Source organism: Colius striatus, chromosome 5, assembly GCF_028858725.1.
Source record: "Colius striatus isolate bColStr4 chromosome 5, bColStr4.1.hap1, whole genome shotgun sequence".
Classification (NCBI taxonomy): domain Eukaryota; kingdom Metazoa; phylum Chordata; class Aves; order Coliiformes; family Coliidae; genus Colius; species Colius striatus.
The window spans coordinates 28,588,264-28,606,749 of record NC_084763.1 but is presented as its reverse complement, the minus strand read 5'-3'; the positions used below and the strand labels follow the sequence as shown (position 1 = coordinate 28,606,749).

At 40.1% G+C, this 18,486-nt stretch overlaps 1 protein-coding gene across 1 annotated transcript in view; it reads right to left on the bottom strand.

Annotated features, from left to right (window-relative positions):
• Window positions 1–10,541, bottom strand: part of MEOX2 (mesenchyme homeobox 2) — a 51,663-nt gene extending 41,122 nt beyond the window's left edge. The window contains exon 1 of the mRNA XM_061996974.1: window positions 9,499–10,541. Within this exon, the coding sequence (XP_061852958.1) occupies window positions 9,499–10,009 (511 nt within the window). The 5' untranslated portion in view covers window positions 10,010–10,541. The remainder of the gene's footprint in view (window positions 1–9,498) is intronic.
• Window positions 10,542–18,486: the final 7,945 nt, after the last annotated feature.

The window sequence follows — 18,486 nt, the reverse complement described above, 5'->3', positions numbered from 1 at the left end:
TAGGAAAGGAAAGGAAACAGAGCTTCATACTACTGTGTCACTTCTGAGTTAATCAGACCAGTAATTCCAAAGTGCAAAGGACTTCCAACATTCTCAGTTCCCCCAATGCCCAATGTAGACTATGACTCTCAGACTTTTACTAGGTTTTAAAGTTTACTTCAGAAAATATCAATTCAAATGGAGTGAACACGCCTTAGCCCACATTAGACTGCTGTTTTCTGCTGGCAGAAAATACTGTCTGGCATTCTAAGCACAAAGCTTTACAAGCGTCTTCAAGCAGTCAGTGTCACTGTAGCCGCCCAGGCTTCCATTCACACTGTTTTTACCAGCTCAGGGTGCCAAAGCCTTACAAAATATGCCATCATATACTTTATCAACACATCTGATTTCAGTTCTTTTTCCTTCACTAGACCAACTGATATTTTCATGAATTAGGGGACATATAGTCACTGTTCCTACCATTCTTTGTATAGTAATAAACACATTTGGACATTTGGACAAGTAGGTTTTGATTGTCCACTTATCCTATAAGGATGGGGCCTAGAACATTCTGGTATTCTACAGTGGCTGGAAGAAAATGAAAGGCTTGAAGAGTTATCCAGACCTGTGTCCCTCATCCCGTAAAAACACTCCCTTCCAAAGAAGTCCCCATGCACACTCATGAGTACATTGCACACTTCTAGAACATGACATTTTTTGCTTGGCAGGTACAAAACTCCGTGATTCAGTCAATTCTCTTCAGCACTATATTGTCAGCCCACATATGTCCAACAGATTTTTTAGTATCTATTTTTAGAAGGACTAAAGTGGAAAACAGTTTTTTCTGCTTGGCAAATTTAAGTGACTAATGCCTCTAGTTCTCAAAAATGCATAAACATATGCTTAACTTCAGGTGTGGTTATATGAAAGCGTTACAATTACTTCTGCTGTGACATTCTGGCTCCGCTCAGCATTTAGTTTTGACTTCAGCACATCCAAGATTTCATTCATCTCCAAACACAGAAAATTAAATACATACTGGCTTTATCGTAGGAAAGTCCAAGAATTAAAACTGACAATGGTGGCAGAAGCTACTGATGTGAATCTAACTTAGTTTATTTAAGTCAACATTTGTTCAGGCTCACTTGCTAAAAATACAAAAATAGCTATTAGAGATGTGAGAGAATGCAGAAAGAAGAAAGGCTTTTTAAAGCCTCCAGTAATCTGATTCCATTTTAGTTTTTCATATCCTATTTGCTGACAAAATAATGTTCAATCAAAAAATTTTTCTCTAGCCCAAGAAAAGAGAGAAAAAGAAGAGAAGAGAAGAGAGAGAAGAGAAGAGAAGAGAGAGAAGAGAAGAGAAGAGAAGAGAAGAGAAGAGAGAGAGAGAGAAAAAAGAAAGAAAAGAAAAGAAAAGAAAGAAAAGAAAAGAAAAGAAAAGAAAGAAAAAGAAAAGAAAAGAAAAAGAAAAGAAAAGAAAAGAAAAGAAAGAAAAGAAAAGAAAAGAAAAGAAAAGAAAAGAAAGAAAAGAAAAGAAAAGAAAAGAAAAGAAAGAAAAGAGAAGAGAAAAAAGGTTAGTTGGCTTCCAGTTACAGTTTCATAATCCATTTGATTTTATTGCTTTAGTAAAACTATGCTCTTCCATCATAAATGAAAGATTTTACTCATTCCTTTTGAGACTTGTTTCTTCTGCTGTTTAGTACATTATTTTGATTTCTTTTATTGAAAAGAAAGATAAAAGGAAACATAAGTTCAAGTACAAAATAACTTTTCTTTTAAATGACTGTTAAGTTTTCATGTATGTTTTCTTCTGTTTATATATTTTAAGTGCCCCTTTTCCCACTACTGCAAGGTTTATTTACCACAGGTAACTTTCAATACAAAGGTCAGACATCAAAATATTCAGTAGCCAATTTCTAAACATGATTTCTGATTTTTCTTTGATGTATAATTGCACACCTATTTAGTAATATGCACGGCTTCCAGTCAAGTAATCTACCCCTAAAATTATTTGTAGCATTCATTATTCCGTGTGGAAAATAAACTCATGTTCCAAATAGGAGGTACGTTACTCTCTTCTGTAGGTCCAAGATTGCAAAATTAAGGACATTCTCCGTATTCTACAATGACTCTTTAATATTGCTAATGTTAACAAGTAGAATTTTGACAGTCTATTTATAATGTTTAGTACAAGACTTCAGAAGCAAGTTTTCATGTATGACAGTAAGCTCTCTACTACTATATCCTCTTATATTGATCATTTTTTTCCCCCTCTTTGAATCACTCAGTGAATGCTAGTATACAGTGATGCAGCTCTGCACTGGTGACATCACAGAGATATATGCACATGTACCTATGCAACCTAATCTAGGTTGACCTGCTTCTGCAGGGAGGTTGGACTAGATCTCTAAAGGTCCCTTCCAACACCTACCATTCTATGATTCTGTGATTCTATTAAATTAACAGATGTGGAATAATATCAGTGTGATTTAAACCTTTGTCTACTAAATATTATTTTAAATGTATATCATTTAGGTAAACTTATCAAAGGATATATATTTGGTAATATACAGTAATAAATATCAAGGATAAAAAATGTGAGAAAACTGATGGCAGCAGGCCTTCCTTTGCTGTGTTTGCCGCTGGAAGCATAAAAGAGTGTACCACAAAAAGCATAAGCACTGGCACGGCTAACTAGTCCATCTCCTTCTCCCAAGCTAAGCTACATTCATAGTAATAATATAAATCTTAAAATCTCATACTTCCAAATATCAGTGGGAATGTTGTCATCAATATCTTCCAGGTAAAACTACCCTTAGCATGTATGTTCACAAACCATTTATTTTAATAACTTTTTTCAGGGATTCAAATACTTTAAATACATAGAAGACCAGACTGTGAGCATCCAATAAAATTACAACAGACTATTTCTGAATTAAATACAATAAAAAGCAGCTCTCTGGTCATCAAAGAACCCAGAACCTTGTCATTTGACCCACAAGTCAAATGACCTCTTGCTGTACATATCTATGCAGCCACAGAGGCACATATTGGTAAAGATTATGTGATTGCCCTGCTGTGTAGCAAGAGGAAGATTTTTCCCTGAAGTGGATGTGAACCATTTTGTTCCTACCCTATCACCAGCAGCAGTATGTGAGAAATGGTGATGCAGATCTCCATGCTTTTAAAATCCACTAAAAAAAAGAGCATGCATATACAAAATCACACACAAAGCTTTTCTTTAAATAAAAGCCTTAGGTAAATAGTATAAATGTAAGGAAAGCACTGGTATTGCCATTGCATAGGTTGGTGAAGCAGACATAAAAGGCGAGGGCACAGGTTCGAGATAAATCAGACGACTGGGTTCAGTGCCTAGCTGTGCACTGATGTAATGAAGTAGCCTCAAGCACTGTTTATCAAACTTCACTAACACCACACTATTTTACTTAGAAACCTTATTAGCGACACATGCAAGTATTTATATTTAAAAAATATGACTTTCTTTTTGCATCCTTTCAAGTTGCATTCTTTAGTATATTAGAACAAGGACACAGGATAACATAGCATTTTTACATTTTACTGATGGATTTCAACTTTGCTTGTGCTAGCAGCTGAAACCAGATTTATTTCGCTTCCTTTCCAGAGATTAGCAGAACTGTTCAGTAGAATACGTTTTGCTACTGAAAGAAACATACTACAGCGATCATTCATGCCGCTGTGTAACACTGTATCTGCTGAAAGCAATACTCTGGTGAGGAGTATCATATTATTATCAGACAGCAGCAAAGATAATGTTGTCACCTTCCCTTGAATTTCAAGACACAGAGCTCAATTCTACTCTTGAGGAATCCAAAGATACAGCATATTGAGTCATCACATTACTAAAGACTGAGTATTTCCAAATGGCAAACTACATGCAGATTAACAGCCTCAATTAAACAGTACTTATTAAATAATTAACAAATCTAAAAATGATAACAACAAAAAATTTTGAATCTGATTACTTACTGTGCAAAATACTAAAGAACTTATGCCAGATAAGCTAGGATAAACTTTATCCTAGGGTGTTACAACCATTGAAATTAAAATGCAGTTTGTATATATAATGCTGAATTGGCATTGCTCAGTCAGACAATACTAGTATTTTATCAATAAATATCTGCAAGAATTGGAAAATATATTTCTTTCCCAACCACACCGCAGCTCTTTAAAAATACAGAAAGGTAATTACAACCATAATTTTTTGAAAAGTTTTACTGAAATATTCTCCATATTTTGCTAAAATGTTTGGATCTTTAATCCCTATCTGTCCATATTTCCTCTGCATTTGGTTCTAGTACCACACTTCTTACTCATCCAGACTCCTCGGTGACTTTGTTTTGAAGACTGGGATCCTTGATAGCACTTAATATCAAGTAAGAAAAGGATACTGTGCAATTACATTTCTGTGACAAAGATTTAAAACAAAGTAACAGAATTAAGCTCCAACATCTTAAAAAAATCACCAAACAAACCTTGAACACTTGCATAATTCCATTAGTCAATAGACCTTCTCACGAAAACATTTGTGCTCTAGTGAATGTCTGGATTGCGACCCTGACATTTCTGAAAGGGTGCATGGGGCAGAGGGTAAAAATCCTATGGAATTATATACATAAGCCAGTCAGAAATACATAATTAGAGGCCATACTTATTTATTTCCAAACAAAAGTACTCTTTGGGCAGAGAATTATTAGAGTGTATCAGTAAAATAGCGTTTAAAAATTCTACAGTCCCAGAAAAGTGTCTGATTAAATTTGCGGAGAGCAAAAGTGACCGTATTGAAAATTTTCATCTATCAAACAATCTATCAAGTAGCCCACTAGGCAGCCCAACATTTTCTAAGCAATCAGCTTCAAAAGTTTTCCTCTAAAACTATGATGATCATTGATTGGATTTTGGACTTGTTTCATTTACGAAATCTATGGAGGTGTTTTTTGCTGTTGTGGGTTTTTTAATGATAAAAGATGCTTTGACTGGATACCAAACAAATTAATTCTTTCCAGAAAAATATGTATTCTTTTTTGCTTCCATTTACAACCACGCTGAAAAGCACAGACACATTGATGAATCAGTTACACAGTTCTTTTTGACTACAAGTGTGCAGCTCATTTTTCTTACTGATGTGTTTCAGAAACCAATCAGAACTCCTCAAAACCCATGATTTCTCAGTATTTATAATCATTTATCAAAATGACTTGCTTTTAGAGACCATTTCAAACAAGTGCAAATGATTTATGATATTTAGATGTGTTTAAAATAAATTCTCTGGAGATGTAACATTTTAGTGCTTGTATGTTGAGAATAGGTACATTTTAGAAGATGTTAAAGCACTAAGAAAAAAAAATAGTATTGTTTTCTTTTCATGTGATTTGTCAATGAACAAAACCCAGCAGAACAGTTATTGAAACATTGGACTCCTCAAATGTTTTTGTAGGGTTAACAGCAGTGTTTCTATATGATACCATTGTAAATATAGCCAAAACCATGAAGAGTTCTTATTACCTGCTAGCCTTTCCTTGGAAATCTGCACCAAATAAAAACATTTTTTCCATGTCAGACCTTTTTTCTTTAAAAAAAAAAACGAGGCATATGTTTAATTACATTAGACTATATTAGACTGGAATCAACTTAATTTATAACATATTTATCTATCACAATTTAATGTTTGAATAGCTCTAGTGCTTAGAAAAACTCTTTCAATAGTACTCAGCCTCCCCCTGGTCTTTTCAGCATACTACAGATACTGTCTTACCCTTAGTATTTTAGGCTTCCTTAGGGCTACCAGATTCACTTTGTTGTCATACTTCTCAGTAAAACCAGATCACACTTTCTTTATAAGCATTAATATACTTTTCTCCTGACCAAAGCTTTAAGAAAACTTGGACCTAAGTAAGCCAACTTAGACAATGGCAGTAGAAGTTCTGCGTTCGATGTGTTCTGCTTCATCTGAAAATCAAAACCTACTCTGTAAAACAGAGAAATAAAATGGCCTCAAAAGTCACAAGCAAGTAATGAGAAGGGGAGGCATTAGAAAAATCAAAAATATTCCATACAGAACTACTCATACCAGAAAGCAACAAAGCACTCCAAGAATGTGGCTTTTATATGCTCAGCATGGTTTTCATCCACACCTCATTAGCACACGGATAATTCTGACCATTAGTGCACTTCAAAATAGGCAAATGTATTTGTAACCTATTCTCCAGTTTAGTATCGTCTCTTTATTCCTGCATCCTTGACATATGCAGAGCTGAGTTACAAAGGCAAAGATGCAGCTGCCATTATTCACTGCAAAAACATTAACATCTAAAGATTTGCATGCATCACTCCTCAACTCACACACCAGTTTACTGACCCACTTCTGGGCCCACGCAGGTTGAAAGGAATGTTCTGAAGATAATGAGAGAGTGACTACAAAACGGGAGACACTGACAGCTGTAGCATGCAGGGGTCGATGACAAAGTAAGCTCTATTTCCCAGTCTGGGAACAAGTTGAGTACTTCACCCTATTCTGTAGCAGTCTATTCAATGACTTAAGAGGAAACTTCCCAAACTGCATAAAATCTGGGATAAGGCAAAAGAAAGCTGCAAGTCAGTTCGTAAAACTACCACAAAAGCACATTTCACCTTGCTTTCTCAGTTCCAAATAAAAGTATAATAGGGTACAGCGCAAAATAGTTCCACCCTCCCATTCCCCTGCAATGTATGAACGCGAGGGGAAAAGAGCAAGCACAGGGACAAGTACACAGTCCATCGTCCAAAATTTTGTTCGTCCATGGATTTCTGTTCATAATTTTCAAAAAATTGTACTCCATCATCATAACAAATCATTAAAATGGGGTATCTCTGATGGCAAATTTTCAGAGTATCTATATAGCTGAGCAACAGTTACTAGTTTGGGAGATAAATTATACAAGGGACGTTCCCATTTTACTTTCTTTAAACTATCAATAAACTCATCATTATGAATCAATGTTTCTGACCTGAAACATTCAGAAATAGAAGCAGATTAGTGCAAGAAAGGGGTAGACTAAGGTTAATTCAGTTGCTATGAAATGGAGAACAGATTCTACGCTCAAGAAAACACTGGACATTCTGCGGCTTTAAGTGATACACTTAGGAAGAGGAAATACATCTGTAACTAAGCAAGAGCATTAATAATTGTCTCAGAATGCTAGCACTGTAACCTTAGTTATTTACTATTAGGATTTTATACAAATGCCTATTGAAGTAGTTCCAAGTGTGATGAATGTGTCTCCAAAATATGGGGAAGGCATGGATGAAATTCTTTCAAGTACGGTAATTTGTTTAAAAAAATAGATCAATGAGAAATAAAGGGGATTATATTTAATCAAACGGGGGAAAAGCAGATTACAAATATAGAAATGCAGAGACTTGGAAATAGTTTTGATTGCCATAAACTAGAAAAGCATTAAATATCTAGCACCAGAGTTCAGGATTAATAAAGGGGTGGGGTTAAATGTCCAGTCCAAAACTCAGGCTTTTCCTGAAGAAAAAACAAAGATACAGTGGCTACCTAGTTGTTATCAAAAGATGCCTATTTTCAGTTGGAGAGACTCACAATTCTATCAATGGCCTTAATATTTTTTTCTTCTTCTCAGGGGAAAGGAGGAGGAAATAGTTACCTGCCTTGATCTTCAGAAAATCTTATAAAGTGAGGTTTGGGGCACAGCGAAAAATAAGCATAACTATGGCTAATGTCTTGAACTCTTGTCCGCTAAATCCAGTGGTGTGGAAGGTTCCAGTCACTTCAGGGAAAGCTTTGTGACATTCCCCACTGGTGGGGTTTTTTTTGTTTTCATTACAAAATGAAATAGACAGAAAGCCATACAGCTACTTCCCTGACAGTGAAAGGGACTGATTTCTTTTTTTCCTTCAGCTTTGAATAGACTGACAAATGCAATAAATCCTTACACCAACAGGCATACAGTTATTTTCCCAATAGACATGGGGACTCAAATTTTAGCATTGCTCCTGTACCACACAAAACCAGAGAATTACTTTTATCGCATAAAATGTAATGAAGATGCACAATGGATTCCACCACCGGTGGTTTAATTAAGTATGTCTTTTAATCTTAAAAATTTTCTGCCTGTATACCAGCTATGTAAGATGAAATTCAGTTAAATGCATTCTGAATTACTGTAAACATTTCTTAACATATTGGAAAATGACAAAAATGACGGTATCTTTGAAGGGTATTTAAAAAAATAGTTTCTATCGCTTACCACTTTACCAAGCTCACAACATTTTGAGTGAGAGAGGTCACAGTTCCAGTTGTGGACTTCGTAAGTATCTGGAAAAGCCTTTCACTTTCTGTTCCTCGATAACGAACAATTCTCTACGCCTGCTCTTGAGTTTTCAAACTGTTGAGCCCGCTCTTTCTCAAGGGTCTCCTGCTTGTCCCACTATGTTTTTTACGAACTCACGGTTATTTGTGCCCTAATGGAAGTGCCATCGGTCGTGTTGCCTTCGCCGAGTGGCTTTTGTCAGGGTAAGACTTTGACAGGCTTTGTCGTTTTGAAAAGCGGAGATTATGTCAAGTTTTTTTTCACGCTCAATGATGCCAAATCGTCGCCCTGGAATGACTGCGAGTCTACATGTTTTTATACTCGTAAGAATCGCATAGATTTTTAAAACCCGACAGCTCCTTCTTTCCCTCCACCCCCGCCACCAGCAAACTGAAGTGAAGCAGCTTTCTTAAAACTCCCATTCACCCATTTGTTTTAGAGTCCCAATGCTGCCCCTTCCACGGTGAGGATTTGATGCAGGCGCACCCCGATCCTACAGGGCTGCGAAGCACCAGCTACAATCCCGAATTCCCACTTCCTAGGCAGAGTTTCCCGGCGTTGTGCAGTCGCCTCGGAACGGCAGTCTGCTCCGTGGCGAAGGGGCGGAGGAGTGCGCTAGATTCCGAATTTTGAAGCAGGGGTGGCGTATCGGGCAGGGGGGAGGGGGACGCGGGACCAGATGCTAAAATACTCGCCAAAACTACAAACGTTTCTTTCCTTGACTGTAGGAAACTCTCCCCTCCTCCCCACCGCCACCTTGATTTCATGCTCCATCACGTGCTGGATTTTTCCTTTTTATTTCTTCCCCATACCACCACCCCGTAGCCCTAGTAAAGCCAGATGTAATGATGGCGATCCCGAGAGCGCGTTTGAAGGAAGGGGCGACCCAGTAGCCCAGTGTCAGCGGGCTGCGAGAGCTGTGGCTGCCGCGGCCAGGGCCGGGCCGGGGCCAACACCGGGCCGGGGCCAGCGGGGCCAGGCCGGGGCCAGCGGGCCCAGCGGAGCCGGGCCGGGGCTAGCAGAGTCGGGCCGGGGCCAGCTCAAGTGAGTCGAGGCAAGCTGAGCCCATCCGCGGCGGGAAACCCGGGACCGACAGCACTGCTTCCCCCCGGCACCCTCCGCCCGAGCGTCTCGTCCCGCAAGGGAAAGCGTAAACCGTTACCTGAGCTGTCGCTTTTCCTTTTGCCGGACCTCTTCTCTGTTTCCACTGGGGACAGAGCCTGCCTACCATAGTCCCCTGGTGCACACGCTGCCCCCGTGGGGGTGTTAGTGCCCAGGCTGGAAGAGTTCGAACACAGGACGGGGGGGCTGCTGCCCAGCTCCGGGGGTCCTCCTGAGTCAGGCTGAAGGCAGAGGCTGTGCCTGGCCGCGGCGGGAGGAGACGACATCTGAGGAATGTGCCAGTTCGTCTGCAAAGCCTGGTGCTGCTGCTGTTGGTGGTGATGGTGGTGGTGATGGTGATGGTGGTGGTGCCCCCTATGATGCTGGCTGGCAAACATGCCCTCCTCGTTGGGGTATCCCGCTATTATGCAAGAGGAAGAAGAAGAAGACAGATCAGGGTAGGACATGTGGTCAGATCTTCCATGCAGGGCAAGAGAAGACTGGGAGAAAGGGTGCAAGCTCTGCGCAGTGGCATGGGGGCTGCGCAGGCAGCCAAAGAGTGTGTGATCCATGGCATGCAAGTCTCAGGTTCGCGGCAGGAGAGTTTAGGAAAGATCCAACTTCACCACCCTTTGTCAACTTTCACTGTAAACAGGCTGGGGTCGAGATTTTTTTTTTTCCAAAACGGCAACGACAGACCCTGCAGCCGGCGGCTGAGCTCAGATAATCCAGGTCTTTAGCCCTAGCGGCCAGTCTCCGCTGCATAAACACTCGGACCTAGATGAGCCTTTCTCAGAGCCGCCCAGATGTCAAGAAGCGGGAGAGGTTGAAGCCAATAGAAGGTGGTCCCAGAGAACTGCTTGAAGGGGGAAACAGCTCCGAGAGGTTATAAATACAGTAGTGTGTAATGTGAGCTGGGGGCTGGCTTAGCAACACGGCGCTGACCACATGCAAACTCCCTCCAAAACGCCAGCGCCGTCCCCGCGCCCAGCCGCTCCGTCAGCGGGCGGTAGCGATGCGCGCCCGCGCCCCGGGCGCCTGCGGCTGTGACGGGAGGGGGGGAGGAAGGAGGGGACGGGGACGGGGGGTGGCTCCGGGGGGCGCAGCCCGTCTCTCTCCGCGCCTCACCTCCCTTCGCGGCCGCCGGCGGGGCTGCCCCGGAGCCGCCGAGGCTGCCGCGCCCCTCCGCGCCCGGCCCCTAGGGCGGATCGGCGTGGGGGGGCGGGGGCGGCAGTGACCCGCAGTGGCACGGCCCCCGCGGGGCCATCGCCACCCCGTCGGAGCCGGCCGGTCCTGCTCGGGGTGCGGCCGCCCCCCGGGCAGCACGGCAGGAGAGCTCAATAAAGATGTTAATCGGGGTCCGCGGGGCTTGCTCGGGGGAGTGGGGGGGAGCTACCGCCACCCATGTCTCCCGGGGGCTGGAGGGTGCAGGGCCGCGCCTCACCTGCGCGCACAGGTGCGAAGGCGCAGCGCTGCCCAGCGCGCAGGGGGCCGCGGCGGCGTGCGGAGCTGCGGGCGGTCGGAGCTGACGTCGCCAACCCCGAGAAGCGCGGGGGAGAGGGACACCCATCCACTCCCGCCTACCTGCACTCAACGGCCCTGCTCCCGTCGTGAGCCGCGGCACGCACCCTCTCTCCTCCCGCACCTCACGCTGTGCCCCCCGCATCGCGGAGCTGATTCTGCGAAGAAACTACCGGCGCGCAGCAGGCGGGCCAGTCTGGCCGGAGAAAGACACGGTTCCCCTCTTGCCCTCTGCCCTTTCAGAACAAGAACACGCATATTTGTTATTTCATCTATCTTATTTTTCTCCATTTTGGTCTTTAGTGGCTCAAGGGGGACAACCTAGAGAGTCTGGGCTTGTCTCTCTGGTTTATTTTAGTAGGCATGTAGTGGAATTAACAGTACCCAAGAAGCAACTGTTTACCGGTTTAAACGAGGATAATGCATTTATTGATCACTGACCAAAGAGGTGCCCAATGCGGAAACGGTTTTTTCCTAACCCTTCTGCACTGTATCTTCCTCCTCCTCCTCCCAAATCAAAATTTAAAAAAGAAAAAAATAGAAAAACAAAAAGTAGAACCTTTGCGCTCCTGCAATTTGACTCGAAATTCTTGAGTCCACGTGCAAAAGATAAAATGACTTTCAATTGCTATTGGAAAAAATCAGGAATTGTGTGAGATTTGCAAGAGCTAGTTTCTTAAACGGAAATTGAGTCCTATTTTGTGGGAAATTAGTTTTGCAGACTTTCTAAAAAAAAATCTAAAACTTTTGTTCAGCAGCTGCTCTACTTTTCCCTGCAGTTTCAGACTGAGCTGGAACCTGCAGCAGTCTTTCGACGGTAAGATTTTTTCCCCGCTTTTCTGACATCTAATGCTTTTCTAAAACTGTCTTTAGATTTAACTGTAACAATGTGGTCTTTTAAAAAGAGAGTGGCGTCCAAAGCAAAAGTCACTGCTTCAGTGCACTCTTCAAAACTTGATATTTCTTCAGAATAAAGGAAATATACAGTTACAACACTGATGAAATATTTTGTGCTTTTCATTGTGTTTATCGTTTCAATATGTGCTCTAATATTAAGCGAGAGAAGTACAAAGAAAATAGGACGGCCGAACCCCTCTTGGGGTTGCTCACTCGCCGGGCTGCGAGCAGAGGGGTAGTGGTCTCCGTCCCTCAGGAGCAGACAGTGCCATGATGCAGCGGCTGCCAGGCAGCTACCGGTGCGCTGCGTCTCACCCGCGGGGCCCCGCCGGCCCCGGCGCGTCTCCCCGGCCCAAGAACCGCGGGGGCGCCGGGGCCAGGCGCGGGCGGCCCCAGGTGGGAGCCCCCCCGCTCTGCATCGCTCCGCTCCGCGGGTCTCCAACCTGCTGCTGTCAGTCTGCCCGCCCCGGCCGCGGGGGCGAAACGCCGTCGGGGGGCCGGGGTCGGGAACAGGGGTAGGAACGCCAGGACCCTTCCTGCAAGGGCCGCCGTAGCTGAAGGCCCGACACCGCCACAGCTGCTGAGGGGCTGGGGACGACGCAAACTCGATCCAGAGCAAAAATGCCTGTGTTTTTTAAATTCTAGGGGATGGACGCACAGGATTCTCGCACAGGAGTTTTAAAAAAAAAAAAAAGTGAAATAAGTGAAGCACAATGAAGAAAGTGAGAGGGTGTGAGGGGGAGGGAGAAAGATTAGGTTTCCAATAGAAATAAGAGACAGAACGAAGTAGCACTTTTTAAGGGGAGGTAGGAGAGGCTCCAAAAGGTGAAGAGTAAAACAAACAAACAAACAAAAAAGGCAGTGACAATAGCTCTGCTTCCTTGGGCTTGTGCTCCTGAATCTGCTAAGATCCTACATCAAGTGTTCTCATTACTTCTTTAATAAGAGGTTTTAAGTGTGCAAGAACTGTAAATAAAAATCTCTATAGAGCTTTATGCTTTCATTTTAAACTATGCAAGGGGAATGCAAATCTAGGCAAATAAATTTGGTGCAAACAACTACAAATACTTTCTGAAATTATTTAGATAGTTTCTGTGCAGAGTCATCAAATAATTATGGCTATATGAAACCACCATTTTTTGTGAAAAAAATACCACTTTTGAGTCACTTTTTGGTCAAAGTTTCACTGCAAAGCATCTCCGTGAAATAATTGCTGAAGAAAGTGCAAGCAAGTATTGCCTCTCAATATTAATGACTGAATTCCTGTTTGTATTATATCTTTTCAGAATGTGCATTTGACCTACACATGGTAAGAAAGCATAACTTAAATCAATGCCAGCAAGTTTGCCCAAAGCTTGCAATATCAAGTGAGAAAGTAGAATGTTTTAAATATACAAAAACAGTAAACCATTTACTCATAAAAACATCTGGAGACAACAGAATATGGAATATCATTTATTTTTTCATGTATGGGCTAATATTTGCATTTACTTTGTGGTTTTGGGGTTTGGCGGTGTTTTGGATTTTTTAAACTTAACGAATTATAGGGAAAGAGATCATATAAAATTAACCTGGATGAACCAGTGTACAGTTCTTCCTCTTCAGGACTTTTGTAGTCTTGCTCATTTTGTTTTTACATTAGAGGCTGAAAGAACCATCTTCTTGAATATTTATCAGAATATAGGCAGGATTCTTGAACAGTTCTTTCTAGCATGAGGTTTGCATACTTGCAATGTGCTTATTGCAGTAAAATCAGACAGATAGCCACGCTTGGGGGCCGTCGTTCGAGAGGTAGAAATTGTCATAACTTTGTTGAAGTCTAGAAAAAGATAGCAATTCATGCTATTTAAGAATAGCTTCCTTACTGTCACAAAGAAAGCTTACAAATATTAATTCTGTTTATTCTAGCCAAAGATTTTTTTTTTGTACTCAAGAGCCTACCAAAGCAAGAGGATGGGGTTTTGTTATATTGTAATTATGATCAGTTCATATTTTTCCACGGCAATTCTGTGAAGGCAGGCATCATTATTTAACCTTTGAGTCAATCCAGATTCACAACAGATGTATGTTTATTACCAGTCTTTTCCTTTTTTTTTTCCCCAAATTTTGGTTCTTTAACCTCCATAGAAGCAATATCATTAGTTTGTCTTGATATCTGTGCTGCAATGGAAACCTACAGATATAAGCAAAGATAAAGTGGAGGGATTAGGCATTATTTCAGAGCCACTTGAATGCCTTAACTGAAAATCCTTGCACAGAAAATGAATCATTTGTTGACCGGCCTGTCAATATCACTGAATCCCTGACTAGTTAGGAATGATGATAATCGCATTTACCACTTATAATCCTACAGTATGCCAGTTCTTCGCTATGTTTCACCATAAAATCTTGGGTTTTTTTCTGAGAAATTACACTACAACAATACATACCACATAACTTCAGCATTGCATTTCTGTGGTGTACTTCCATTTCACTCTTTTTGACATTCACATGTGCCATGGTTTAACACTTATCAAATACAATTTTTCCTTTAAAGACTACAATGTATCTATAAAAATTTCAAGCCTGAATCCATATTTTCAGCTACTTCTCCCATGTACATATAGATTCTGTTCTAATTTTCATGATCTCCAAGTATTACAAATTTTAAAGCTATGTCAGAAATTTAATGTATTACAAAAAAGTTATGCTGAACTATGAGGCCTTCACTGAAAATGATTTACAAGTTTGCATTACATCATTAAAACCTATTTGAATTGCCATCCCACTCTAACCAGTATAATATCTCATGATTCCAATTTAAATAAATTGATGAAATATTGAAACAGTTAATGTACTTTACACCTGAACTATGATGCTTTTAGAGTTCAAGCTATGGGAAACTTGCTTTCCACAATAGATACTCAAGAGCCTCAGAACAAGTTCTCTTCAAAACTTTGGTGTGTATTTATTTTAAATGGATAATTTATATGAAAACTGAAGCATCTTGCACAATGCTATTTGTTTCCCAATTGACGTGTTATATTGCAATTTAACAATTGTTTCATTCTTTCTAGTATTATCTCCCCTTAAAAATTCTGAACTAAAAAACAGTTACGACAAGCCTTGTAGGGTACTTCAATAATACATATCTATCATTTGTATTTAGAAATGTATTCAAAGTGCATGTGCAGGCAAGTTAACGACGCCTAAAAAATATGTTTTCCATTTTGTTTTCTTCAGTTCTTGACAATTAGACACTACATTCAGTCCATTCTTCTATTAAAATTGCTAATTATAGAGGGAAAAAAAGGCTTGCATTTTCATATATTATTAATTTTATTATTTGATATAATTTGCATCGTGGATTTTGATCTGGGTATGCATTCAGAAGCTGTTTAACTAAAACCCCCTTCTTGAAAATACAAGAAAAAGCAGCCATGCATGGAAGGGAAGCAAAGTATATTTTCCCACTCTGTATTTTTAACAGTGCTTGCTCCTTACTGTGCTGCACAGTTAATATTTTGCTGATTATACTTCAAACTTTTGTTACCCTGAATAAAAAATACAGATGATTTGTATCTTTGTGCATTGAAAGTTGTTCCCTATGATTTATACCCACTTGCTGGGTAAATGTGCAGTATGCTTACACTACAAAGTCCAAAACAGAGAAAAAACACATACCATTACCACAAATACTGATTGTCCCCTGGCTGACATTTCCAGGTCGTTGCAGGACCAGCAGCAGGGGGCATATTTCATCATTCTTCCTCCATCAGGGGACATTAGGAGAGTGATAAGTCACTAATCTTCATCACCTCTTTTACACATTAATGAGTAAAATACTACTCACAGTGTGTACTCCTAGTCATTTCTAATTTTCTCTACTCAGAGGGAGAAAGACACATAGACATATATCTATGCACCAAGAATAAATAACTACAAACCATTTAGGTTTTAATAGCTACGGGGATTATGTCACTTACTTTGCAGGTGCGTTTGCTTATGATTTATAGTGTGATGAGCTCTAGACTTGGAGCAGAACCCCCTAACTAGCAAGTATTTGGAACAGAAAGATATTCACTGCCCTGAAGAGCTCAGGCTCCATTCATTTCACCAGTTTCACATGGGAGTATTCTGGTGTTTTTACAGAGTCCTGTTTGCGTTCATGCCAATTTGCTTGACTAGAAGCATTTTCAGGATTAGAACCTTAATCAATAATAGCTGTAGGAAACAAAGAGCTAAAAAAAGCATATATATAATTTTTTTAATCTATAGCTGCATCATGCTCCTCAAAGCCTAACAATTAACAAAGTAACAATTGTTTGAAATTATCATTTTAGATTAAACTCAGGGTTTTAGATGCAGTTATAATGGCTTGTGAAAGATGAGAAAAGAAAAATAAAAGTAAGGTGGATTTCCCTAAAAAATACACGTCAAGAAGCGCTTATTTTGCAGAGACATTACCAAAAGACAAAATCGTATCTGTCTCAAAGATGATGATTTAGGAAACTATTTTAAATTTGCTGCTGTGAATGACACTACTCATGTTAAAAAAAAGAAAAACAACAACAGGCAAGTTCCTAACTATCTTGAAGAAAGGTCCAAGTGGCATACCTTACAGAGATCGACATCTTCCAAAACAACATCTGCATAAACTCATTTTTTGGTTTTGTTTCCCCAAAACAGAATATGGCTTCATTGATGAGCTGTAAATATATTATACTACTTCTTGAAGTGAATCTTCCTGAGATATTTGTATTTATTAGGCATTACACTTACATGTCCTTTGATGTAATGGAGATACGTCTCAGAGTGGGTTCAATAAATTCTCCCAGTAAGGAGAGTTTTCTTTGAGGTCCCTTTACACCATCTAAGTACACATATTGGGTGTTGGTACACTCGGTCACTCATAGGAGCCTCCCTCCTCTGTTCATTGATACCTTTCTCATATATTTCATCTACATTAGATGCCCACAATAAAAATGTGAAGCCTGTTGATTCCTACCCCCTCTTTTCCAAAAAGAAAGTGACTAAAACCATGGGCTCAGTGAAGTTCAGCTGTACAGCAAAGAAGAGGTATATTATTTGGCATAATCTCCAGCTGACTGAGACATGAATGCAAAATACAGCATGTGCGGACGCTGTCTGTATTTGTGCAATTCACTTGTAAGCATTTCGTCTGTGAACTTTATGCATTTGTGCATTTGAGCTGTAGAATGTATGACTTATGGATTTAGATTTTATTTAATAATCCAAGTATATTTTAATACAAAATGGTAAACTAAAAATATTTTCCATTTAACTGTTTCAAAATGCCATGTGCAAGACAAGACAACAAAATGGAATTAACTCATAACATATGCAACTCTTATTTGTGCAAGAGCAGTATATGCTCCTAAATCCAGACTGCAGCATCTGGAGGCATAGCATGTCTCTAATGGAAGAGAAAGACATGAGACATGTCAGCTTCTTGGCTATGTTACACTGAAAGCTATGCTTTTTCCTTTGTGGTACCCAATACAGTGCTGATTAAAACTAATAAAACAGACACTGTCCAGGTAAACTGCCTTGAAAGCATTTTGGATTTTTCATCTCAATAGTTGCAGGCAGTAGGATTAAGCTGAGGTAGATATTTACGGTATTTTAAAAAATCTTATCTGAAGCTCTATCATTGGAAACAATCAAGTTTGAATGAAAACTAATATTCCATGGTGTGAATCATATCTTCACAGTGCCTCCAAACACACAAATTCCCATTTGTAGAAAGAAGTGTTGCTGTCATTAAGATATTTGTCGTGCCTCTCTTATTACTGCTTTTTACATCTAGTACATTACAAATAATGTCTTTTTCATATACTTTTACTGCTGTGGTCAGCTTGGTAGAGACTCTGAAAACATTTCAGAGAAACAATCTTTTAGATGTTTTACGATATGAACTGTCTTCAGATTTGACCTTGATAAGTGGTGAGTCTTCTTTTCCCTTTCAACCTTGTAGGATCAACTTCACTGTTACCAGTATTAGCAACTTTTAAAAGTGCAGCTAAACACAAATACTGTTCCTTGTGGGTGCAAAAAAACCCACCAAAAGATCACTGAAATCACATTTTTGAACTTGAAAGAAATTTGGTGTACAAAATATTCTGCTATTGCATTTTCAGATTTTTATTTCACAAAAATCATTACATTATCTGCTACAGAAGTTGAGACATCTAGTTTTAAATATTCTTTTCTTCATTTTTAGCAGTTAATCTCCTCTGCTGTATTCATAGTAAGGGAGAAAGTATGCCTGTCTATTGTAGTAATTTGCAGAAAATACAAGTCAAAAGTGAGAAACTGCATTGCTACAAAGATTTGTTTACTAAACTTCAAAAATCCTATCATGAACAGCATACTGGATGTATAAATACACACATGCATACACTAAAGAGGGCGTTCAACCATGCACAAATATGAGCATACCTCTAGGCTCAAATGTTTAACGTATGATTAAAATAAATTAGGTTAGTGCCTGCTTTCTTTTGACAGGCAGAGTTCTTAGATGCATTATACAAAAATAGAAAGCCTCACATGAAAGCAAATGAAGGAGCAGAAAAAAAGCTCTTTACTCAGATTACCAAAGTTCTGACTTAGCTTCCTAGCAGAGTAAAAT